General features: G+C 37.8%; 1 protein-coding gene across 1 annotated transcript in view; it reads left to right on the forward strand.

Annotated features, from left to right (window-relative positions):
• LOC139915761 (putative flavin-containing monoamine oxidase A) overlaps window positions 1-20236 on the forward strand; it is a 62519-nt gene extending 42283 nt beyond the window's left edge. The window contains exons 9-12 of the mRNA XM_078288893.1: window positions 10006-10164; window positions 15816-15902; window positions 17660-17760; window positions 19885-20236. Coding sequence (XP_078145019.1) covers window positions 10006-10164; window positions 15816-15902; window positions 17660-17760; window positions 19885-20236 — 699 coding nt within the window. The remainder of the gene's footprint in view (window positions 1-10005; window positions 10165-15815; window positions 15903-17659; window positions 17761-19884) is intronic.
• The last annotated feature ends 327 nt before the right edge of the window (window positions 20237-20563 follow it).

Genomic DNA, 20563 nt, shown 5'->3' on the forward strand with positions numbered 1-20563 from the left:
ATACTGTACATATGGATTTTCAGGTTGCTGTTGGATGTACATATATATATATATATATATATATATATATATATAGATAGATAGATATAGTTACATTGAAGTTTGAGTATAGGCTTGAGTTAGTTGATTTAGTTGTTTTCTTTGTCACTTTTCAGTTTGAGTTTGAATAAGACCTTCTACCTTCTAGTTTTGTAAATATTGTGTATGGTGAGAAGTCTCACTTGATTAGGTTTTAATTTTATTTGAGAACTAAGCTCATCCAATGAAAATAAATTATGTTATGGAGTTGATTATGTTAAAATATGGATGAAGGTATTTTTTTATTTTAGGGTTAATCAATCTGCCCTCCACTGACTCAAATCATAGGGTAGCAGCAAACTTAGAAATGCTGCTTCACTACCTCCCAATTTCCCTGCTTCAAATTGTTCTTTATAAATTAGAATAGAATAAAATAGAATAGAATACTACTTTATTAATCCCCATGGGGAAATGAATCTCCTGCATTTAACCCATCCAAACACCCCGTACACAAACACACAGCCATAAGCTGGAGAGGCCTGAGGGCACAATGGCAGGAGCTTGCATCTGATCTTGACTCTGACAACTCTCTGGTTGCCAGCTGTTATTTTGACAGATTTTTGTGCCATCTGGCCAGGGATTCGAACTGGCAACCTTCGGACTACTAGTCTGCTTCTCTAACCTCTGGGCTACCTACCGCCCAAGTTGCCCGCACCTATTATTTCTACCAGCCCACCCTAATATAGCAGGCTAAAACCGGCCCTGCAAGTGTCACATGAGTCTGAGAAACTAAGTTGACTTTAAAAACTACACCTGTTAATACAAAAGTGCTGTGGTAGCACAGTGTTTTTGAGACCAAAAACAACAAAACAAAACAAAATACACAAAATATTTAATTTAACACATTGATTTTGCCTTTATAGTTAGAAAATCACAGAGCGACTTCCTGTTATGTGAATGTCCACACACTGCGGACCAGGTGATTTCTACCATACTGCCTGGTGTACGAGCGCACAATGTATTCCTTTATGCAGCACTCTGGGGCTCTGCATCGCCTAAACAGCACATACCGTAATTCCCCTAAGCATTGCGCATTGCAAAAAGCTTTACACACAAATGCACGAATGAACACACAGAACCCGACACTTACACAGGTGCTCCTCCCCAGCATGTAATAACTGCTTTTTCACATCTAACCAAATCACTCCGCAGTTAAGAAGTCTGGTTGTTGATTTCTAATCAAATTAAATGGCAACACAAATGCCAAAAATAAGCCAATGCTTGGTTACTGCAAAAAAAAAAAAAATACTCAGCTAACCTAGATTAGAAACATAGAACATTTTTCAAATATTGTCTATATTAGAGAGAGACAAGAAAGATTGGGGAGAGAGGGGGGGATGACGTCGTCCTGTAACAAAGGTCCTAGGCCAGACTCGAACCCAGAGGGTAACTTCTAGCCAACTGAGCCAACGAGAGACACCAACAGCATGAAACTTTTGATTGCTGGTAAACAGCTGAACACTAATCCTACCAGATTTGTTTGTGTTCTATGTCTCAAAGTAATGATTATTATTCTGTAGAGCATGGATGCTACAGATGTTTCTATGGTTGCAGTCCTGCTGAACTATGTTTTTCTGGCAGAAGCTTGTAAATTACTTTAGCTTGTAACAAAATCATTTGAGATCAATATTGCGTGTCAAATGGTTAATGTCTTTGGTAAGTAGCTGTAATAAGTGGGTTATGTACAGGGAGCCAGAGGCAAAATAAGCTCCTTCAAGTGCTCGGCTTCACATGGGGGTCTTCATTCACCCTATCTGGGATTATTTTGCAATAATGACTGGCTTGCTGTACATTATCCCCTGAGTATATTTTGTAATGCAAGGAGGAAGCTCAGTAGGTAAGCTGCTATCTAGAGGCCAACCACAGCTTACAAACAACTGCTGTACAGAACAGTAGATTCTGTCCACTCCACACATATAACAACCATTTTATGGGTTGTTAACATTCTTGGCTGTGGGTAGGCAAGAAGGAAGCCATGTCTCACTAAAAAAAGCATCCTGTCCCGTCTTAATTATGCAAGAAGACAGCCAATCTCCCAGAACCATGTGGGAAAATGTCTTATGGTCTGATGAAACCAAGGTGCAACTTTTTGGTCTTAATTCTAAAAGATATGTTTGGCACAGAGCCAACACAGCCTATCACCCAAGGAACACCGTACCTACTGTTGAGCATGGTGGGGCTGTATCTCTTCAGTGGGGACATCAGCTCCAACATATTACAAGATATTTTGAGGAAAAATCTTAAATTTAAATTAGAATTTAATCTTTTAACATGACATCTGTCCAAAGCATGCAGCCAAATCAATGAAGAAATGGCGGAAAAAACATTATGTCAGTATCCTGGATTGGCCCAGTCGCAGCCCAGACCACAATCCTGTTGGAAATCTGTGGACTTACCCTAAAGGAGTGTGCATAGGATGTCCCCTTGCAATTCGAATGAGCCTGAACTCTTCTACAAAGAAGAATGGGAGAAAATTCCTGAATCCAGATGTGCTTAGCTGGTAGAGGCTTATATAAACACACTAATACCACTAATACAAAGTGAAAGGCGCTACTACTAAGCATTAATTGAACGGAGTACACAGATATGCAACCAAGGTTCCATTTTTAATATATTGTCAGAAATCATTGATTTTCCTGGTTACTACTGTATATCCAAATGAAAGTGCATTTTGAAGAGCAAGAAGAAAGAGAACCGATTACAGCCCTTGATAACAGTGGGTATGCATTCCCACAAGGCCAGCTTACATGGAGTTGAATGTAGTCGCAGTAGTGGAACTGGAATAAAACAGTTCCTGTTTTGTGCCATAAAGCAGTGATTCTCAACCTTTTTCATATCAAGGACTATTATATCATATCAAGGAAAATTGAGTCCACATTAGGGCCACGGACCCCCATTTGATGAGATTTTGTCTCTCGAACTCAAATCTGAGAATATTTGTATTGTTAGATATGATTTTGTCCAGAATTCCAAGGCTATCTGTATTGTAGGTAGAGAGATAACAGAGAAACTATGATCAAATAAATAGTGCTGAAGTTGCTGTGGACCCCCTGGAACCCCCAAAAGGACCCCTGTGGTCCCCGGACCCCACGTTGAGAACCACTGCCATAAAGCAATCTCCCTTGTGCCATAAAGCAGCGTACAGCAGATTTCCCACAAAATCTGACCGGTGGTGACTCACAATGTAAACTGCAGTGTTAGAGGCTGCTGAGGCTGGCAATCCTCTTGGCAATGGTCTCATTTGTTTACAGTAACTATACAGACGAAGGCTTTCATGCCAAACGTTGGTCCTTAATAATTTAAAAAAAAACCAGTAAGGATGTAAAGTGTGTGTGACTTTCTTTCCTTTATTATTTACGGTAATTATATTAATGTCTCAATGTAATGATTTATTGATGTTAAAATGCTACACGTAGCACCTTTAATGAGTTTTCATTACAAGCCTTTCATTGCCTCAAGGCAATAAAAACTAAAATATTTGAAAGTGTATGTAGACTTTTTCTATCGCTGGATGTGATTTAATAACAGTTCACAGAAGGTAGGAGATGTGCTTTTTGAACTTATTATTGCTCGGGCAGCCACTTTAGTCCAGTGAGTGTATTTTTGTAACACTGATGATTTTTCTGTGCTTCAAAGCAAGATTAAGAGTGTATTATTATAGGAAAGAAAGGTGTCTTTACAAACAATAACCTCAAGTTACAAGGACTTGTTCACCAAAAAGCTAATATTTGGCTTCCAGTTCAGATGAAAACAGGAAGTTGTGGCAACAGAAAAATATTCCAAGTGTATTTTCCATTTTTCCATTTTCTTTTACTTACATTCTTGTTTATATCAGACGTTCTGCCTTATATAGCACTTTGCTATTTGCATCAATTACTGACCTCCTCCATGGTTACGTCCCCCTTCAATTCAAACCTCTCAGCTGAAGAAGAGTTTTCTGCCTGAAAGCAGTTCCTACGAAATGGGAAACAAAATCCCTCAAGCTTCAGGTTACCACAAGAAAACCACAGGCAATTTATAAGGAAAGAGAGCACCAAATCAAATGTATGCACAGAAATATCAAGGCTATTTGCCTTTTAATAAATGTTTTATCACTTTGTACATGTCAGTATGACTGTATTTATTTTTTAAACAGCGTGTAGCATGTATGAAATAAAATTGCAAAGATAGACATGGTTCAACAGGAGATAATACAATAAACCTGTTAAAATAAAATATTTTTTTCTGCTGCCACAACTTACTGTTATCATCTCAACTGGAAGCCAAATATTAGCTTTTTGGCGAACTAGTCTTTGTAACTTTCACGTTTGTTACTGTGTTGTAGCCTGTTGCCTCCCGCCCAGGGACTACAAATGGAAATTAGCGTACAGTAATAGCTGGCACAATGTGTTTACTGAGCACTGTCCCTGTCAAATAAACAAACAAATAAATAAATAAATAAGACAATTTTATTTTCTATAGTAATACACTCTTAATTAATTTATGTTGAAGCACACAGCAAAATCATCAGTGTTAATTAAACTTTAAGAGAGTACAAATCAACAATTTGCCAGTGTTTACAGAAGTCCACAGAGTTAATTTAACACTTTTCATTGTTTTGAACATCTGTCCCCAAACCATATCAGCTCTATGAGTATACAAATATCTGTACCATCAGCATTTGGCAACTCAAAATAATTTTCACTTAAAATTCAACATTTATTGCCACTGGAAAATTTGCTGTGAGACTGCTATTTTGTAAAACAATGCCCCATTTAAACACCCACCTATTACTTTGACCGAGCAGCCACTGGAGTGGCAGCATGGGATGACTTCAGACTGACAACAGTCAGTTAAAAGCAGACTACCAAGCCTAGCATGTACTCACATAGCCATTTAATATGCCATTTCAAACAGAGTTATAGAGTGAATACCCATTAAGATATGATTATTCTTTTATCTTTTTTTTTTTCAGCACTGAGGCTATGCCATTGTTAGACTATCGAGTCTTGATTTATAAAGATCAACAGATCATTGGTTTTATGCCCTGACAACTGTCATTTACATTTTCAAATTCTTCTTTAAAAAGATGGTATCAAGTGTGATATAACTGCCATATTTTTTTTTTGGAATGTACCACACTAAGGCCATATGGTCAAATTTTTTCAAAGTTTTTCCATTTAAAAAAACACAACTTTCCCTTTAATTTGGTACCAAATACATGGCAAGGGATTCAGGGCATCTCCTTACTTAAGTGTCATTCACAGTATGACAACAAAACAGATCCTTCCTATCTTGGCTAACGATAAGCTTTCAAAATCCATACAAAACCTCCAGCGCTTCAGCCCACACAGTAATAAGATCAGACAATAATAGTTGCCAAACAAATATGGAAAAAGTTGCCAAACTTAGATGGATAAAAGTCGCCGCAACCCGGCCAGTCCTCCTACCGACTCTTCGGCGCACCGCCTCCCGGAAAACAGCGTCCGTCTCCGGCAGTGAGAGCAGGTAGGTCCCGCTGTTTAGTGAAGGTGATCTTGTGTCTTGTTTTATCGAGCAAGAACAAGCGATTTCGATCAAAAGACTTCAACTCACAATGTCTTTGTAACTTTCCACTACATACGGCGGGTCAGGTTCTGTCTCACAGCACAATCTGACAGCTTCCAGAAGGTTTTAAAAGCGTGACGCTTAGCCGGCGAAGCCATATTTACCGGTGGAGGACGACTAAACCCGGGGAAAATCAAACAGTCTCATTGTCACCAGATATACAGTATTTTCCGGTTCCGGTTCATCGATGACAACTTGAAGTATATATAAAACAAAGCTGATAACTTGATTTTCAGTTTTTGGTACATTTTAAACAATTTAAAAATGACGGGAGCTCTTGGGCGCTATAGTGAAATATAGAACGGGCGCTCTGTAGCAGCTACGCTGTGTCGTCATTGAAATGTTGTTGTTTTTCTTTTTTCTTCAGACGCGTGCAAGTAGAGAGAAAAAAAAATACTGGGAGAATCGCGAACCTGATTTAGAAGGTCGAAATCGAATGCTCATTTCGATCGATTTTCGATTTACAATCGAAATCATGACACCCCTAAAATATATATATATATATACAGTATATAAGCAATTTTAACAATTGTTGCCAGTGATGTTGGAAACAGTAAACCGCTGGAGCAAAAAAAAACCTTTGACCTACCTTGTGCAGCTGTATGTTGAATATGAACAATCTGTGATTTTGTTGTAATAAATCAAAGTCAAACACACAAAGTTTGATGGTACGTGAAGCTGTTCAGAAATAAATTATTGAATATAAATTTTTGTTTCATTTATATAGTGATTTGCTTGTTCTTGGATTATAGTCTTTCGGTGACTCTGTTGACTGGTGCTTTGATCACCGGCATGTGTGGCTCTCAAGTGATGAAGTGATCAAACTTGATGTATGTGATATTTGAATTTGCTTTCACAGAGGTGATATTGATTTTTAGCTGTCCAAAATTGTTTTAAATCTAAAGCTTCCACTGAGCAGTCTACCTTTCTTCTCCATCATATTTCCCTGGCTTCGCTTAGGGAAACCAGTGAAATATTTCCCTGTCCAGACAACAGACAGCGCTCATTGAAAATGGACTGAAATGAAGAGCAAGGACAGACACAACGGATCAGTGGCCGCCCAACTCATTTTTTTTTTTAAGATGATCTTTTTTGCATTTCTGCTTTATTAGAAAGTTACACTAGAGAGAGACAAGAAAGAGGGCAGAGAGAGGGGATGACATGCAGCAATTTGCAGCAACTCATTTGTTTACACAACCACGGGTACTTAGAAAGCCCAAACGGGTACTCCAAAAAATCTAAATGCGCTTAATTGTGACAAAAAATTGTTAACGCGTTATCCATTCTAAAGTAATCGCATGTATTAATGCATTAACGTTGACAGCCCTAATTATTTGTAACTCTCTTAACCTCTAAGTGGGAAACCACCCAGCTACATATGCTTGATGTTTTGTCTGAGCTTTTTTTTAGGATGTGAGGCTATCAATAGTGAAGATGAAAATATCCCTCTGCACCTGATTGAGGTGTTGGCCAGGGTTATTATCTTATTAGACTAAATGGTATTTTAGAACAATTGTCATTGATTGCTTGGCTAAACTGTTTCTGAAATTATACTGCACGCCAGTTAGATTTGCCCAATTTGCCCCAGTGAAATTCTGGTCAATTATCCTCCCTGGTGGTATATCTTCTCTGAGTAGATGTATGAGTGAAATATAAAACTGGCTGCTAAACATCAGTGAGCGAGATCTCCATTGATAGCAAATGTTTTTTCCACCCTGTTACATATTTTGCCTCTCTCATCCTTTTGGTATGCTTTGGGTTGCTGTGCACAGATTACTGACGTCACATTACATGATTTCTGAGTGTTGAAGTCTTCAAAATTCAAACAGTCTCGCTGCCGTTTGGGGCCGTCAACATGCGGAAATTGCATAGTGCAGCTTCAAGTGTTTTTCAAATAGTCTAGAGTCAGAAAGGTCAGAGTGGGTAAATGTGCTTACATCTTTCTAAGGCAACACAACTTCAGTAAATTGTATGTTCATCCTTCATTAATACACTTTTGTTGTCATCTTTTTGTTGAGGTTGTTGAGGTTTCGTCAATGAAAAGGGACCATATCTTTTATCATATTGTTGTTGATGATAAAACTGCTGATTTGGCATAGAAAATGCTGCGGTTTAAAGGACTTGTAAGAGTCTGGCCTTCACAATGGAACTGCAGAACAGAGCGTGCACCTTGAAAGGAAAAGTGTCTCCACAGTTAGTCCTCATCTTAGATCCGTGGTTCAGAGTGTTCACTGTGTTTGTTGCTAACCTCAAACCCTAACCTCAAAATCACATCTTCTTATTACAACATTATACTGTTGAGTGTCTTGATGCAAGAATATTGTGCCTTCACCATTCATAAAGCAGTGTTTCGATACACTCAGCGGCCTGTAAACCACAACGATATTTATGATTTTCAGCTCAGTTCAGTTAGGAGAAGTTGTTCTTTTACTGTTTCAGCAACATTTACAAGACAATACAATATTCCTGGAATGCTACATTTATTCCTCAAAATGGCCATGTGCTGATATTATTCGCCCATCCTTGTAACGTAATATTTTTGTGTACGTAAATCACAAAAATAATTGTAAGAAGATGTAAAACTGTTCTGTAGAACTGTCTAAAAGCCTTGTCTGGGTCAGAGGTACATTACAGTCACTCCTTATTACATGTGGAAGCAACGTTGCCAACATACTACACATAACATTTGCATGAGAGCCAAATGATTACTAATTTATGAGGCATTAGTAATACATTTGTGGGTATCATGCTATCTTGGGAAGTGCCACAGAACAGTCATTACATGTAGGTGAATGAAACATAGGCCAAAATGCACTAAAGCTTGTGATGTTTGTGGGAGGAACTGCACAGCAAAAATGAGGGCAAATCAATTGCACAACATTCAGTTTGCAGGAGATTACACATTCATTGCCAGCACAGACGTTTTAAGTGCGTGCATTGTGCGGCCTCCATTCAGTTCATGTGGTGGAGTAATCCTATATGCAAATTTGGTTTTGGCAGAAAAACTGACATACTTACAAATGACTTAGAGGCTTGACAGCAGCAACTAGGTCTGCAAGTAAGTTTAATATGCATACATTTTTTATTGAATAAAATGCTAACGTGCTGCTTAAGTGTTTCAAATTAATGGGGAGGAACCGCAGTCTTAGTGAATCTGGGATTTTGTGTTCTATATTGTAACCACAATTACTCACACACATATGCTGAATTTAATCAAATAAATATGAGTAAGAACATGGTGATACTTGATTTATCCCCTTAGAGAAAGTCTCTCAGAGGTCAGCTGGTAGGAATAGAATAGAATAGAGTAGAATAGAACAGCTTTTTATTTTTTTATTTTCTTGGAAGGGAGCTTCAGTTGTAGTAGCCAGCAGTTGAAATGACATAGGCAGTGAAAAACAAACCAACACAAGTTAAGCACATTAAGGTTATCAATAATGACATACAGTAGTGATTAATACACAATAAATCAAACAATATACCATCTGAATAAAGGCTAGAAAAAAACAAGTTTTTCATCTGCCAATGCTGTTGAGTCCCAAGATGTGTTTTTTCATGTAATAGACTAACAGATGTTGCCACAAAAATGTTCAGGGCCCTCCTGGCTCGTCTTCTTCCTTTAAAGGAATAGTTCAGTCATTCAGTCATTATCTACTCACCCTCATGCCAGTTGAACCACAGGTGAAGTTTGTTAGTCCATATAACACTCCCGGAGCTTTTCAGCACAACTTGGTAGCAGCGTTCTCAAAAAAAAACTGAAGTCTTTGGGGACCGATCTTTAGAGTTCCGAAAAGAGCAGAAAAAGAACAGAAAATAGATTCCTTTAATGATTCCTTTAATGTAGAAATCATTTGAAAAACCAAATCCCCTTTGACTACAAAGGTTTATAAAGATTTTGGCCAAGGCTTTTAGTTGCACCATTTATGTGCGGTTTTTGCAATTCAGGTAAGCCTAAAGATGCTGTGCCGCCACACATCATTTATTACTTCTGTTGTGAATGAATTAAGCCTTTCAAAACACTTGTGGATCAAGTGCGGTTCTATTCAATTTTACAAATTTTAAAACTGAGTGGCAGGAAGGCCAGACCAAAAGAGAAAAATAATCCATTGAAGTACTGAGTTGAGGTTACTGAATGAATGAATGAATGAATGAAACTTTATTTATATAGCACAAGTCATATGTCAATTGCAACTCCAAGTGCTGAACATAAAAAGTGAGAATAAGAGTAAGTTAAAAAAGAACATGAGTTTAAATAGAAAACATGGAAATTAATAAATACAATCGAACTATTGTGGCTATTTAAAATGATGAAAGTGTAAAGCTGTCTCTGTTTCTCCATAGGCTTTCTGGCGGGAAAAGGGCTTCTCTGGGGAGATAGTGGCACAGCCTTCGAATGACTGTCCAATCAGTGTTACCTTTGATGCCACCAGCCCCAGCTGTAATGCTGCTTTGGTAGGCTTCATCGCCGGACAGCAGGCTTCTCAATGGAGCTCCAAAGAGGTAACGGGGTTGTTGATGGATGGATGGAGACAGCAACAACAATCAGTATATATCTTGAACTGTTAATGTGTAATATTTTCAATGCTAATGTATTCTTCTTGTAACCCAACCATTAGCCTCTCGTCCGTGCTTGTGCTGAAAGCATGCATGTTAATGAAGCCAGTCAGTGCTTACTGTTTGCCCATGTGTAAACCCCTGGCTTTATTTGGGCTTAGTTTGACATTTGCACATACCTCAAGCTTTCAGCTCTTTTTTACCCCTGAAACTTTTTTCAAGCTAGAAGGAGGCTTTTGGCATATTATAGGAGATGGATGGGATTTAATAATGATGATCATCCTCTTAGTTATTATAAAAAAAAATACATTCAAAATCACCAGCTTGGCCTTTCCTCGTGACATACGTTTTAGTGTAAGTGGTAAAAAAAGGGCAAAGTTGTTGATGATAGCTTTTTGTTCTTCAGAGGAGGCGATGTCTTGAAATTATATGTTGTTATGTTGTTGATAGTTGATAGTGGACACAAACTGAGACTTGCAACAAAGGCTCAAAGCACCATTCTCTGTGTACTAGAGATGGGACGATATGCTAATCTCACGATACGATTAGATACTCGATATGGAGTTCACAATTCAATACAAACACGATACGATGTAATAAGTAAAAGTTCAAGTCTGACTGTGCAGAAATATGTTTATTTCTGAGCCACAGATCTTTCCTGCAATGGCATTGGCTTGCAAGAATGTAAACAACAAATTAAAAATATCATTACAAAGTGCAAATAATATAATTTGGATGGAGAGTTTGTAAAACTGTGATGGAAAAGCCGTCTCATTTGTGATTACTACAACAGAGTACAATGTAGCTAATATTGCAATTCAATACAATGCATATTGTCACATTTTTGTATTGCGATATATTGAATTTCGATAATGGCCCATCCACTGTGTACCACCGGGAAATCCTTGATGACAATAACCTTGCCATCGACAAGCGGCTGTTATTTCATTAGATAGTTAATCATCCACTGCTTATTCTATCTTGTCCATAATCTAAGCATTACAAAGATTTGATGACTACTCACTCCAATAAATTGTTCCAGAAATGATACCAGGCCATATGAACAATGCCCTAATCTGGAGCTGTAATTGAGCTGCGAGTAACATAGTGAAAGGTGTCACTCTTTTCACTAAATTTACCCCTGAATGCTTTATTTCCTCATTAGACAGAAGTCTTCTGATAGATGCATGTATTTAAATTTAGGTGCAGAGAAATGCACCTGAAAACAGTCTTAGTGTCAAAAGGAGACCAAGAAAGAGGCCAGACACTGTAGCAAAATACAGTAGTAGTAGTGGTACAGATGTATAAAAAAAACAACACAAAACAAAAAAAAAAGCTGTGAAGAGCCTGGAACCCCTGCAGTATCTGTGATATTTATAAAGCTGAGAGAATGAAGAAGAGGGATCAGAATGGAAAAGAGATAGTTTAATGGCGGTTCTACAGGATATATCAAAAGAAATGGGAAAGGAAAAGAAAAACTGACATGTTTTTATACATGTGGAAAAGTACACAAATGTGATTGGCAGCATCCATGCTTCCCTTCTGAGTGAGAGAGAAGGAGAAATAACTGTGTGGGAGGTAAGCATATTATTAACTCTAAAATTAACATAACAAATAAAAATGAAAAAAAAATCTTTCAGCAATCTTGCAATCTTAGTTCTGTGTTTACCTGTGTTGTATTCTCAAAATGGCAAGAAGAAGAACTGTCGCAACTTCAACGTCTTTAAACCAAGATGCATGAATTGGAATTAACTAGAAAAGGAAAAAATCATATTATCAAGTACATGAATGGCAAGGTACTCAGATGGCTCATCTGCATTCATAAGGAGCTCATGCACCTCAAGCTACAAAAACTTGATGATGATGATGATGATGAAGATGATCAATATTTAAATATAGGCATGTCCACCTTCACATTATGATACACAGATTCAGACTATGAAGTCCACTGAGCATTCAGCCTTTCCTTACCTGAAACTTGACAATATGTCTAGCGCTCCCATCACTTTCCGGATGTAAAACAAGAAATATGCATACTAGTAAATGCCAAGTGCATCAAATAGTTGTATAATGGTGTGGAAATGGAGTGGGTAATGTTTTCATGGCATAAATTAGTTCTAGTGGAGCATCATTTCAATGCCACGGCGTACCAAAACATTGTTGCTGACCAGGTGCATCCTTTCATGGTCAGTCTACCCTTTGCCAAATCAATACTTCCAGCCAGGAGGATAATGCCCTCTGTCATTAAGCATGCAGCATCTCACCTCAAGTTGGGTACAGGAACATAGCAGTGACTTTATTTTACTTAATGGCCTAGATCTCTGAAGAGAGCACCTTCGGGATGAGGTGGAACAGGATAATTGTTGCATGAATGTGCCGACACAAAATCTGCAAGAACTGCAGCATGGACCAAGATCCTTGTGGAACATTTCTGACACCTAGTTGAATCCATGCGTTGAAGAAGGCAAAATAAAGTCCTACCTGATATTAGCAAAGTACTGTGCAGGGTGTATTTGATGTGCAAAAACGCACGGCCCAGGACTGATTCCATGTGACTTTCCAAATGTCATCAGTGCAATTAATAGTTTGCATGTGACCATCAGGGCCCAGAATGTGAGAAAGAACAAATGTATAGGTATAGGAAAAAGACAACATTTAATTGATATGTTATGCAGGCTTGGACATAACTAGGAAGAATCAAAGAGCCTAAATTAAAAGGCAAGGCAAGTTTATTTATATAGCACATTTCATGCGCATCCGCAATTCAAAGTGCTGTACATAAATTAAAGAAAAATTGTCAAAAAAGACATTAAAAGTGAAAGTGCATTAAAATCACATTTAAAAGACAGTGCATATAAATAAATAATTAAAATGCATAAAATATAGAATAAAGATCAAATAAAATGAAATTGCTAACTACTAAATACTTCATTATTTACTGTTCTGCTTGCAAAACAGGACATGCATAAAAAAGACAAAAACTTATCCACTAAAATAAAAAGACATGAATGACAACAAAATCAAATACAAAGAACAAGATTAGATGCACCTCCAGTTAGTGCAGAAACAGTAGGCAAGCATTAATATTTGAATTTATATTAACAACCATCACAACAGAACAAATAAACAAACAAATAAACAAATAAGAAAATACTAGCATACTAATAGACCAGAAATTACACTATGATTGGAATATTAGTATGTCCAAGCAAAGTAAAATAATATATAACACTTTAGTTTTGTTATTATTTGAGGATGCACTTGTCGTTTTACAATTTTTTTGTAATTTTTACATATATGTATTGAGAAACAGATTCTGCCAACACAACTGCAATTATTTAACAGACCAAAACTAAATTAAATACAAACTAAAACATTTATGAAACCAGAAAACTAAATTAAAACTTAATACTTGATTCTTAACTTAAAGGATAATTCCACACATTTTCAACCTAGACACTATTTTCCATTCAGTTTTCATCATACTGATCGATTCTGACCTAAGCCTTGTCAACTACTTCTAATTACGTCTCGTATGCATAGGCGGGTGGGTCTCGCCCACACGATTTATGGAATGGTCACTCCAAAAATCCAAGACATGTCACTTTCATGGAGGGTGGGGCCCTACATGCGGTGCATGCTGTGTATATACTGTAGATCAGGTTAGCCTTGAGCATTACATGCAGAGAGAGGCACAAAAATACATTCTACAAACTAAGGCGGCACAGCAGTTGACTTCATAAAAAGCTTCCACTGAGTTTTTTTAATTTAAATTGCAATCAAAGATTTTGGTTACGAACTGGTAATTATCATTTCTCTGAAGATGTATTCTGTCAATTCTATTAATTATTAAGTAAATAAGTATTTGATCAAAATGTATTTGTGTGAATCAAATCCTTCTTGCTACCAGTGTTTTAATTAATTTTAATTTGTTTGTGTACTATTTGTGAATTGCAATCAGACACACCCTTGTCCATCTCCATCCCCGGGGCAAGTGCACATATTAATAATTTACCCTGAAAACATAGGCAGCACACTATGAATATTCACTTTTAGCCTCAGGTGATAAACTTTCTAATGACATGGTGGAAGGTGGAACAGAGACACAACATGTCATAGAATGGAGAAGTGTTTTCATTAAAATGTAACAGGGCACTTGATCTTTAATAATTTATATTCGTAAACAAGTAATCCCAGAAGCCATGGCTTTAAAAAAAATACCTGACAGGATAAGGCTGTTATGGAAACAACATTATATCAAGTTTGTATGAAGCACCCTTTGAAATGCCAGCGTGTTCTTATTATTAGGGTCATCCATGTCAATTCTTGCTGCAACGGCTTTGGTATTGGTTTCATGCAGACCTAATCTCCCTTTATGCCTATATTGTCAAGTGATGGGGACATGTTTCACATATGAAGATTGTTATTGAAAATTGTGATCTTCCACTGAAGAACCCCATTTACATTCTCTTTCTCTCTCTCTCTCTCTCTCTCTCTCTCTCTCTCTCTCTCTCTCTCTGTCTCTCTCTCTCTCTCTTAATAAATCCAGCCGCCATATTGTTTTAATAATACTTGCCACTGACTTCAATGCATCCAGCCTATGTCATGGTGATTTATCTCTGGTGTTGGTTTGGCATTTCAGTCATTTCTCCTGACATGCTACACAGCTGAACAGTAGCTGTGTTTGTGTGCCATGCTGCACAGTGCTGAGTGCTAATTAATTAACCCTTATTTTCATGCTAAACATAGGGAAATTATTTTGGTGTATGAGAGAGACGGGTGGCCATCAGAATTACGCTGATTTATTTAGCTGTCAAATGACAGTCAACAGTTTGTAGTAGGATTCAATATAATAATATATATTATTATATGTGTGTAAATTACATTATTACATGCATTATATGCAGTGCAATGATTGGTCAAATTTGCAGGCACTTGGTGAGTTGATAATTTTATGTGTAATTGGCGAGCTTCCTAGCTCTCACATGTGGCAGTTGGTTGAATTTTCAATTAATTTTTGTTTACTTTGGTTTGGATGGGCAGAGTGAAAATGGCCCATGGCATTTAAAGGACATTTTCATTTGCTACATACTTTCATAGGATTTTCAGTGGATGCCATTAGCAGTCCTGCAGCAAATTCATTGAGGCTTTTTATATATTCCTTGTCGAAGGCAATCTGGCACCATGCTTCCACTCCCTCCTTGTTCTGCTGTAAGGAGTGTAATTAAGTGACTATGAGCTCCAACTCCGAATTATTGCACAAGACAGTGTGCTGAGAGCAAAGGTAGAGGCGACATGCAGATGAGGGATTTTAGACAATTTGGCAACATCTGTCACCCAGCTTTATGGTGTTCAGGCTTTTTGGTCCTGAGGCCCCTGCTGCTCTGTACATAATTCACTGTGTGCGCTCTCACAACCAGGAGCATGTGGCAACCGGGGTTGAGTTATTCACATTGATTGCTGCTGCCTGTGTCCAGCTTGGATCGGCTTCTTGAATATGCATTCATATTTCAGCAGCCTGCTCCTATTTTTCTGAGAATGATGAGGAAATGTAATACAAGTACCAAATTGAGAGAGTTATTTCCTCCTTTTTGCAGGTTGGAGAGAGGAGAGAAGCTGTGGTTGCCAGTTTGGTGAAATACCTAGGTCCTGAGGCTGCATCTTTCATCCACTACGAAGAGAAAGTAAGTGTTTCACTGGCTGGCTGGTGTTCCACATGACCTTTGAAATAACCCGAAAAACCAACAAAAATATTGTGAGTGCGACTAGTTGCTACAGCGCTTCTATCAAATCTTACATCCTCTCTTTTAACATTTTCATCAATGGGTTTTATTATGATTACAGCTGCCAGAGAGCTGTGCTCATCTCTGTTGGATAAAGTGAGGTATTATGCATGCTGTGGGTCAGTCAAATGCATGTACACAGACACACACATGTACATGCACACACACACACACTCGCCTGCACACACAGAGTACTTGGCTCCATTACGTGCTGCACAGCATACAGCATACTAATTGACAAAGAGCACATTGGCATAACAGATGTATGCTTTTGCAGTATGTTAGCATTTTGGTCCCTGGGCTGCTTTTCCCTCACTTAAGTGTTGTATGGCAAGGAACAATCGCCCCGAGGAGACTTGGGGGAGGGATGTCAAGGGAGAGAGATCATGATTTTCCTTCGTTGACTGACTATGAGGCTCAAGGGGAACATAATATTATAGAACGGGGTTTCAACAAGTCAGGGCTTAGTGAAGAGAAAGGAGAAAGAAGCAGATACCTGATAGATAAATGGCACAGTGGTAAGAGACAAATTTGACTTGATTTATTGAAGCCTTGTGGTTATGAAACAAAGCAATATCATCAATTCACAAAGGAGGATTAGCTTTATATGAAGTCTTGTAGAAAGCAATAAGAAGAATAAATGTTTGTAAAATTGTGTAAAATTTATGTTTGGAACGTACATCGGAATGTCTTATTTAAACATTTCATACCTGGAATTATTTATTCAAATAGAAAATATACTGATGAGTCCAGTCACATTATTATGTAACATGATATTAATCTCTTTATTAAAGAAAACAACAACACATGGTTGACATAATTTAAAATCCTTTACTATTTGTTGCTAAGTATTATAAGAAAAGGGCTCAAGATAGCAAATACAACAAATATTATTCAATAGTGAGCTGGTTTGAATAGTGGCATTCATGCCAGCAAGTTCAATTCAAATCACTTTTGAATGTGTCACATTTTTCAAATGTTGGATATCTCAATGTTGAGGTACTGGCACTTTACTAGTACTTTACGAGTATTTCCATTTTGTGAGACTTCATACTTGTACTCCACTACATTTCACAGGGAAATATTGTACTTTCTACTCCACTACATTTATCTGACGGCTGGAGTTACTAGTTACTTTGCAGAATAAGGTTTTACATGCAAAACATAAGATAAAATAAGATATCACTTTATTAATGCCCTTGGGGAAATTCGGGAAAATTCGGGAAAACATACGATAAGCTCATAAAATATGTTGCATTGTATATGGAGCAGTTAGACAGACAACATTAAAATACTTCTTACAGGTTAATGCATCAATAATTTAACACTCTGTAACACTCTAACACTCTGTGGGGACTGCTCTTCAGAATGAGTACTTTTACTTTTGATACTTCAGTACAATTTACTGCTAATACTTCTATACTTTTACAAGTATTTTTCCATTATAGTATTGCTATTTTACTTCAGTAAAGGATTTGAGTCCTTTTTCCACCACTGGATTCTGATTATGGTATGGTGTGATATGTTTTGTTTTCATGCTGTGCTTTGAAATGAGAGAAGAGGAGAGGAGAGCCGTCAAAATGCCATTTTGTTGAAATAAAGCCGCGGTGTTGTGTGCTGCGCTGTGTTATTATTGTCATTCCTCTCCTGTATTACAGGACTGGGCTAAAGAGGACTACAGCGGGGGTTGCCCTGTTAATGTCATGGCACCGGGTCTGCTAACGTATTACCACCCCAGCCTGAGGACGCCCTGCGGCAGGTAATCAACCCGCTGATGATGAATATACAGCCAGCATCACACCTCTCTTTCTCCCTCATACACCTTTCATTTCTGTACTCATTAACTAATATGCAGGAGGATGTAGTGGAATGTGAACCAGCGAGAGACTTTAACAATCTTTGATATGGTAGAAGTCTTTCAGACATAAATTTACAATGCACATTTTAGTAAATAGTATCATTTATTTTTTATTTTTTAATTGCGTTTCTCATTTTATTACTTGTTTTTTTACTTAGTTATTTATTACTGTCTCTTTAGGGGACAACTTTTGACTGGGTATTGACTGGGCATTCATGTGGTTAGGCACACACACTTTTATGTTAATTTTTTTGTTGTATCTCTTTTTGTTTTCTAGTTGTATCTGTGTATCTCTTGTATTATTTTTTATTTCTATTTATTTATTTATTTATTTACTTACTATTTTTTATTCAACTTTATTGTACTTCATTGTACTTTTACATTACTGTCTCTTTGGGTTTTATTGCATGTGAAGCATTTTGTAAGCATTGTTTTTAGAAAAGTGCCATGCAAATAAAGGTATTATTGTTATTATTATTATTTTGATGTATGTTACAAAATATGATCTTTCAAGAAAATATAGATATATTGTATTAGCAGTGGTTTCTGGTTATACAAGCTGTTTTGTACACCTCCGAAACGATGTCTGCACCGCACCCTGCCACCAAACAACTGTGGTATCGCTCGCTTGCACCCAGCGCCTGCAGATCACTGACCTGAGCAGAATGAAGATCAGTGTGAGTGATTATGCCTCCACTGACGTGCATTAGTCCAGTTCTAAAGAAATGGACAAGGGGTCAACAGGAATGGTGTTCTCATGGGAAAACGTCCCATAATCCATTTCTAATGGGCCTGTTAGGAGATGCACAAAGCTGAACAGATGCGAGAGAGGTGGGGAGAGGGAGGGGGGGGAGGGGGGTTCAGGTAATGCATTTCCATAATGGCATTAAGTCCATAGGGAGCAGAGGGAGCTCATTACATAACGTGACTAGAAGAGGAGAGAGGAGCGGTACACTTTATCCCCGTTCCTCCTACCCCATATAGGAAATGGATCCTCAAGGAGATGCTGTGACCTTGACACAAATGCGGCGCATGCAGTGAAGAAAGGCCCACACAAAGATGCAGATGGTGCGGCAAACCCGTGTAATAACACAATGGTGCTTTGTCAACTCGATGGTTCCAGTAATGACGGGCAGATCAGAGGTTTTTCATATGGGATTGAATGTGTCTGAATACTGATCATAGTGTCGTTTTTTTTTTATGGTATGATCAGAGTAATTATCTCTAGTGGATGCAAGGTCCAAGTTTTTTTAGATAATTTATAAGGAGCCCCGACCCGCTCATCTTTTAGGGATCGTCACGGTGCGGTGAAAGAGAGAGAGAGAGAGAGAGAGAGGGAGTAGAGAAGAGAAGAGAAAGAGGAAGAGCAAAGAATAGGTGCCAAGAACTAAGTATAAATTGACTCCGGGGGGTTCTTGCATTACTAAGTTAACAGATCCATAATGCATGGAGAATAAACACTGCGCATTGAGAAGAGTTGCTTAGAAGAAAACAGTGTGATTACAAATTTTCCAAAACAAAAATATGATGTGGAAAAGTAGCTCTATGTTCTGTTTTTTGTTTGCGCTGCTGCTCTTCACATTATTTATTTATTTATTTTAGCAGCGAAGAAAATGCATTAAGTCATTTAAGTTCTCATAGAAAAACTGTTACACGGAATAATTCTAAAATAAATCATTGTATTCCTTGTAAGGAATAGTTTTAAAAGCATTGGAATTGATGTGTATATTTTACTAGTTTATTCATTGTACTGAGAACAGTTTGTCAGTCTGGAAATCTTATCAGCCAACAGCATCCTACTTTTTCACTCAAGTTAATTGATAATGAAAGTATTCATTGCTTGTTTCAAGACAGTAAATAAGTGTGCTAACAGAGATGTAATTCTTCCTAAGGGAAATAGGCAATAAATGCCTTTCATAACAGGAACATAAATGTCAGCGATCATAAAGTGTAGTGATTGGTTTCCTCACTTTCCTCAGCTCACATTTAGCATTTTTGTGACTCATTGATTTCTGTGATCTCCAGGATTCACTGGGCAGGCACAGAGACGGCCACCCAGTGGTGCGGCTACATGAGTGGTGCAGTGCAGGCCGGGCAGCGAGCCGCTCTGGAGGTCCTGGCTGAACTATGCCCTTTGACCCTGACCCAGGAGGAGCAGGAAGCAGTGCGACACAGTAACACTGCCAAGTTCCCAGAGCAGCAAACCACCTCTTCATCATCATCCAAGCTCTTATACCTACGCAGAGCGGTGGTCATAGCAACACTCACAATAAGTGCTGCTTTCTTGCTGGCTCAGCGTAAAAATGAATTGCACAGGGCCAAGACTTACTTGAGATATGTGTTTGCAACTACCAAGTATAATATTTTCCAGGTGTGACTGAAACCTGTAAAACAGGTGAACATTTTACCTAAGTAGTGTTGATTTAGACAAAACAACAGTTATGTCTCTTTTTCCACAGGGCTTCTGTGGAAAGTTGGCTCTGCCTACTGATATCTGATTTTATTGGCTCGAGACACATGCTGTACATTCCATCTAACAAAGTTATAAAGTTACACTTAATTAGATTAAATTACATGATATTATTGCATTATAATGTAATATATTAGTTCAAATTATGGCATTACTTCATAGTATTTAGGGGCTGGCCAGCTCTGCTGCCGGTCCCTCTTGTATTTCTATGTATTTTTCTTTCTTTCTTTCTTT

Source organism: Centroberyx gerrardi, chromosome 2, assembly GCF_048128805.1.
Source record: "Centroberyx gerrardi isolate f3 chromosome 2, fCenGer3.hap1.cur.20231027, whole genome shotgun sequence".
Classification (NCBI taxonomy): Eukaryota; Metazoa; Chordata; class Actinopteri; order Beryciformes; family Berycidae; genus Centroberyx; species Centroberyx gerrardi.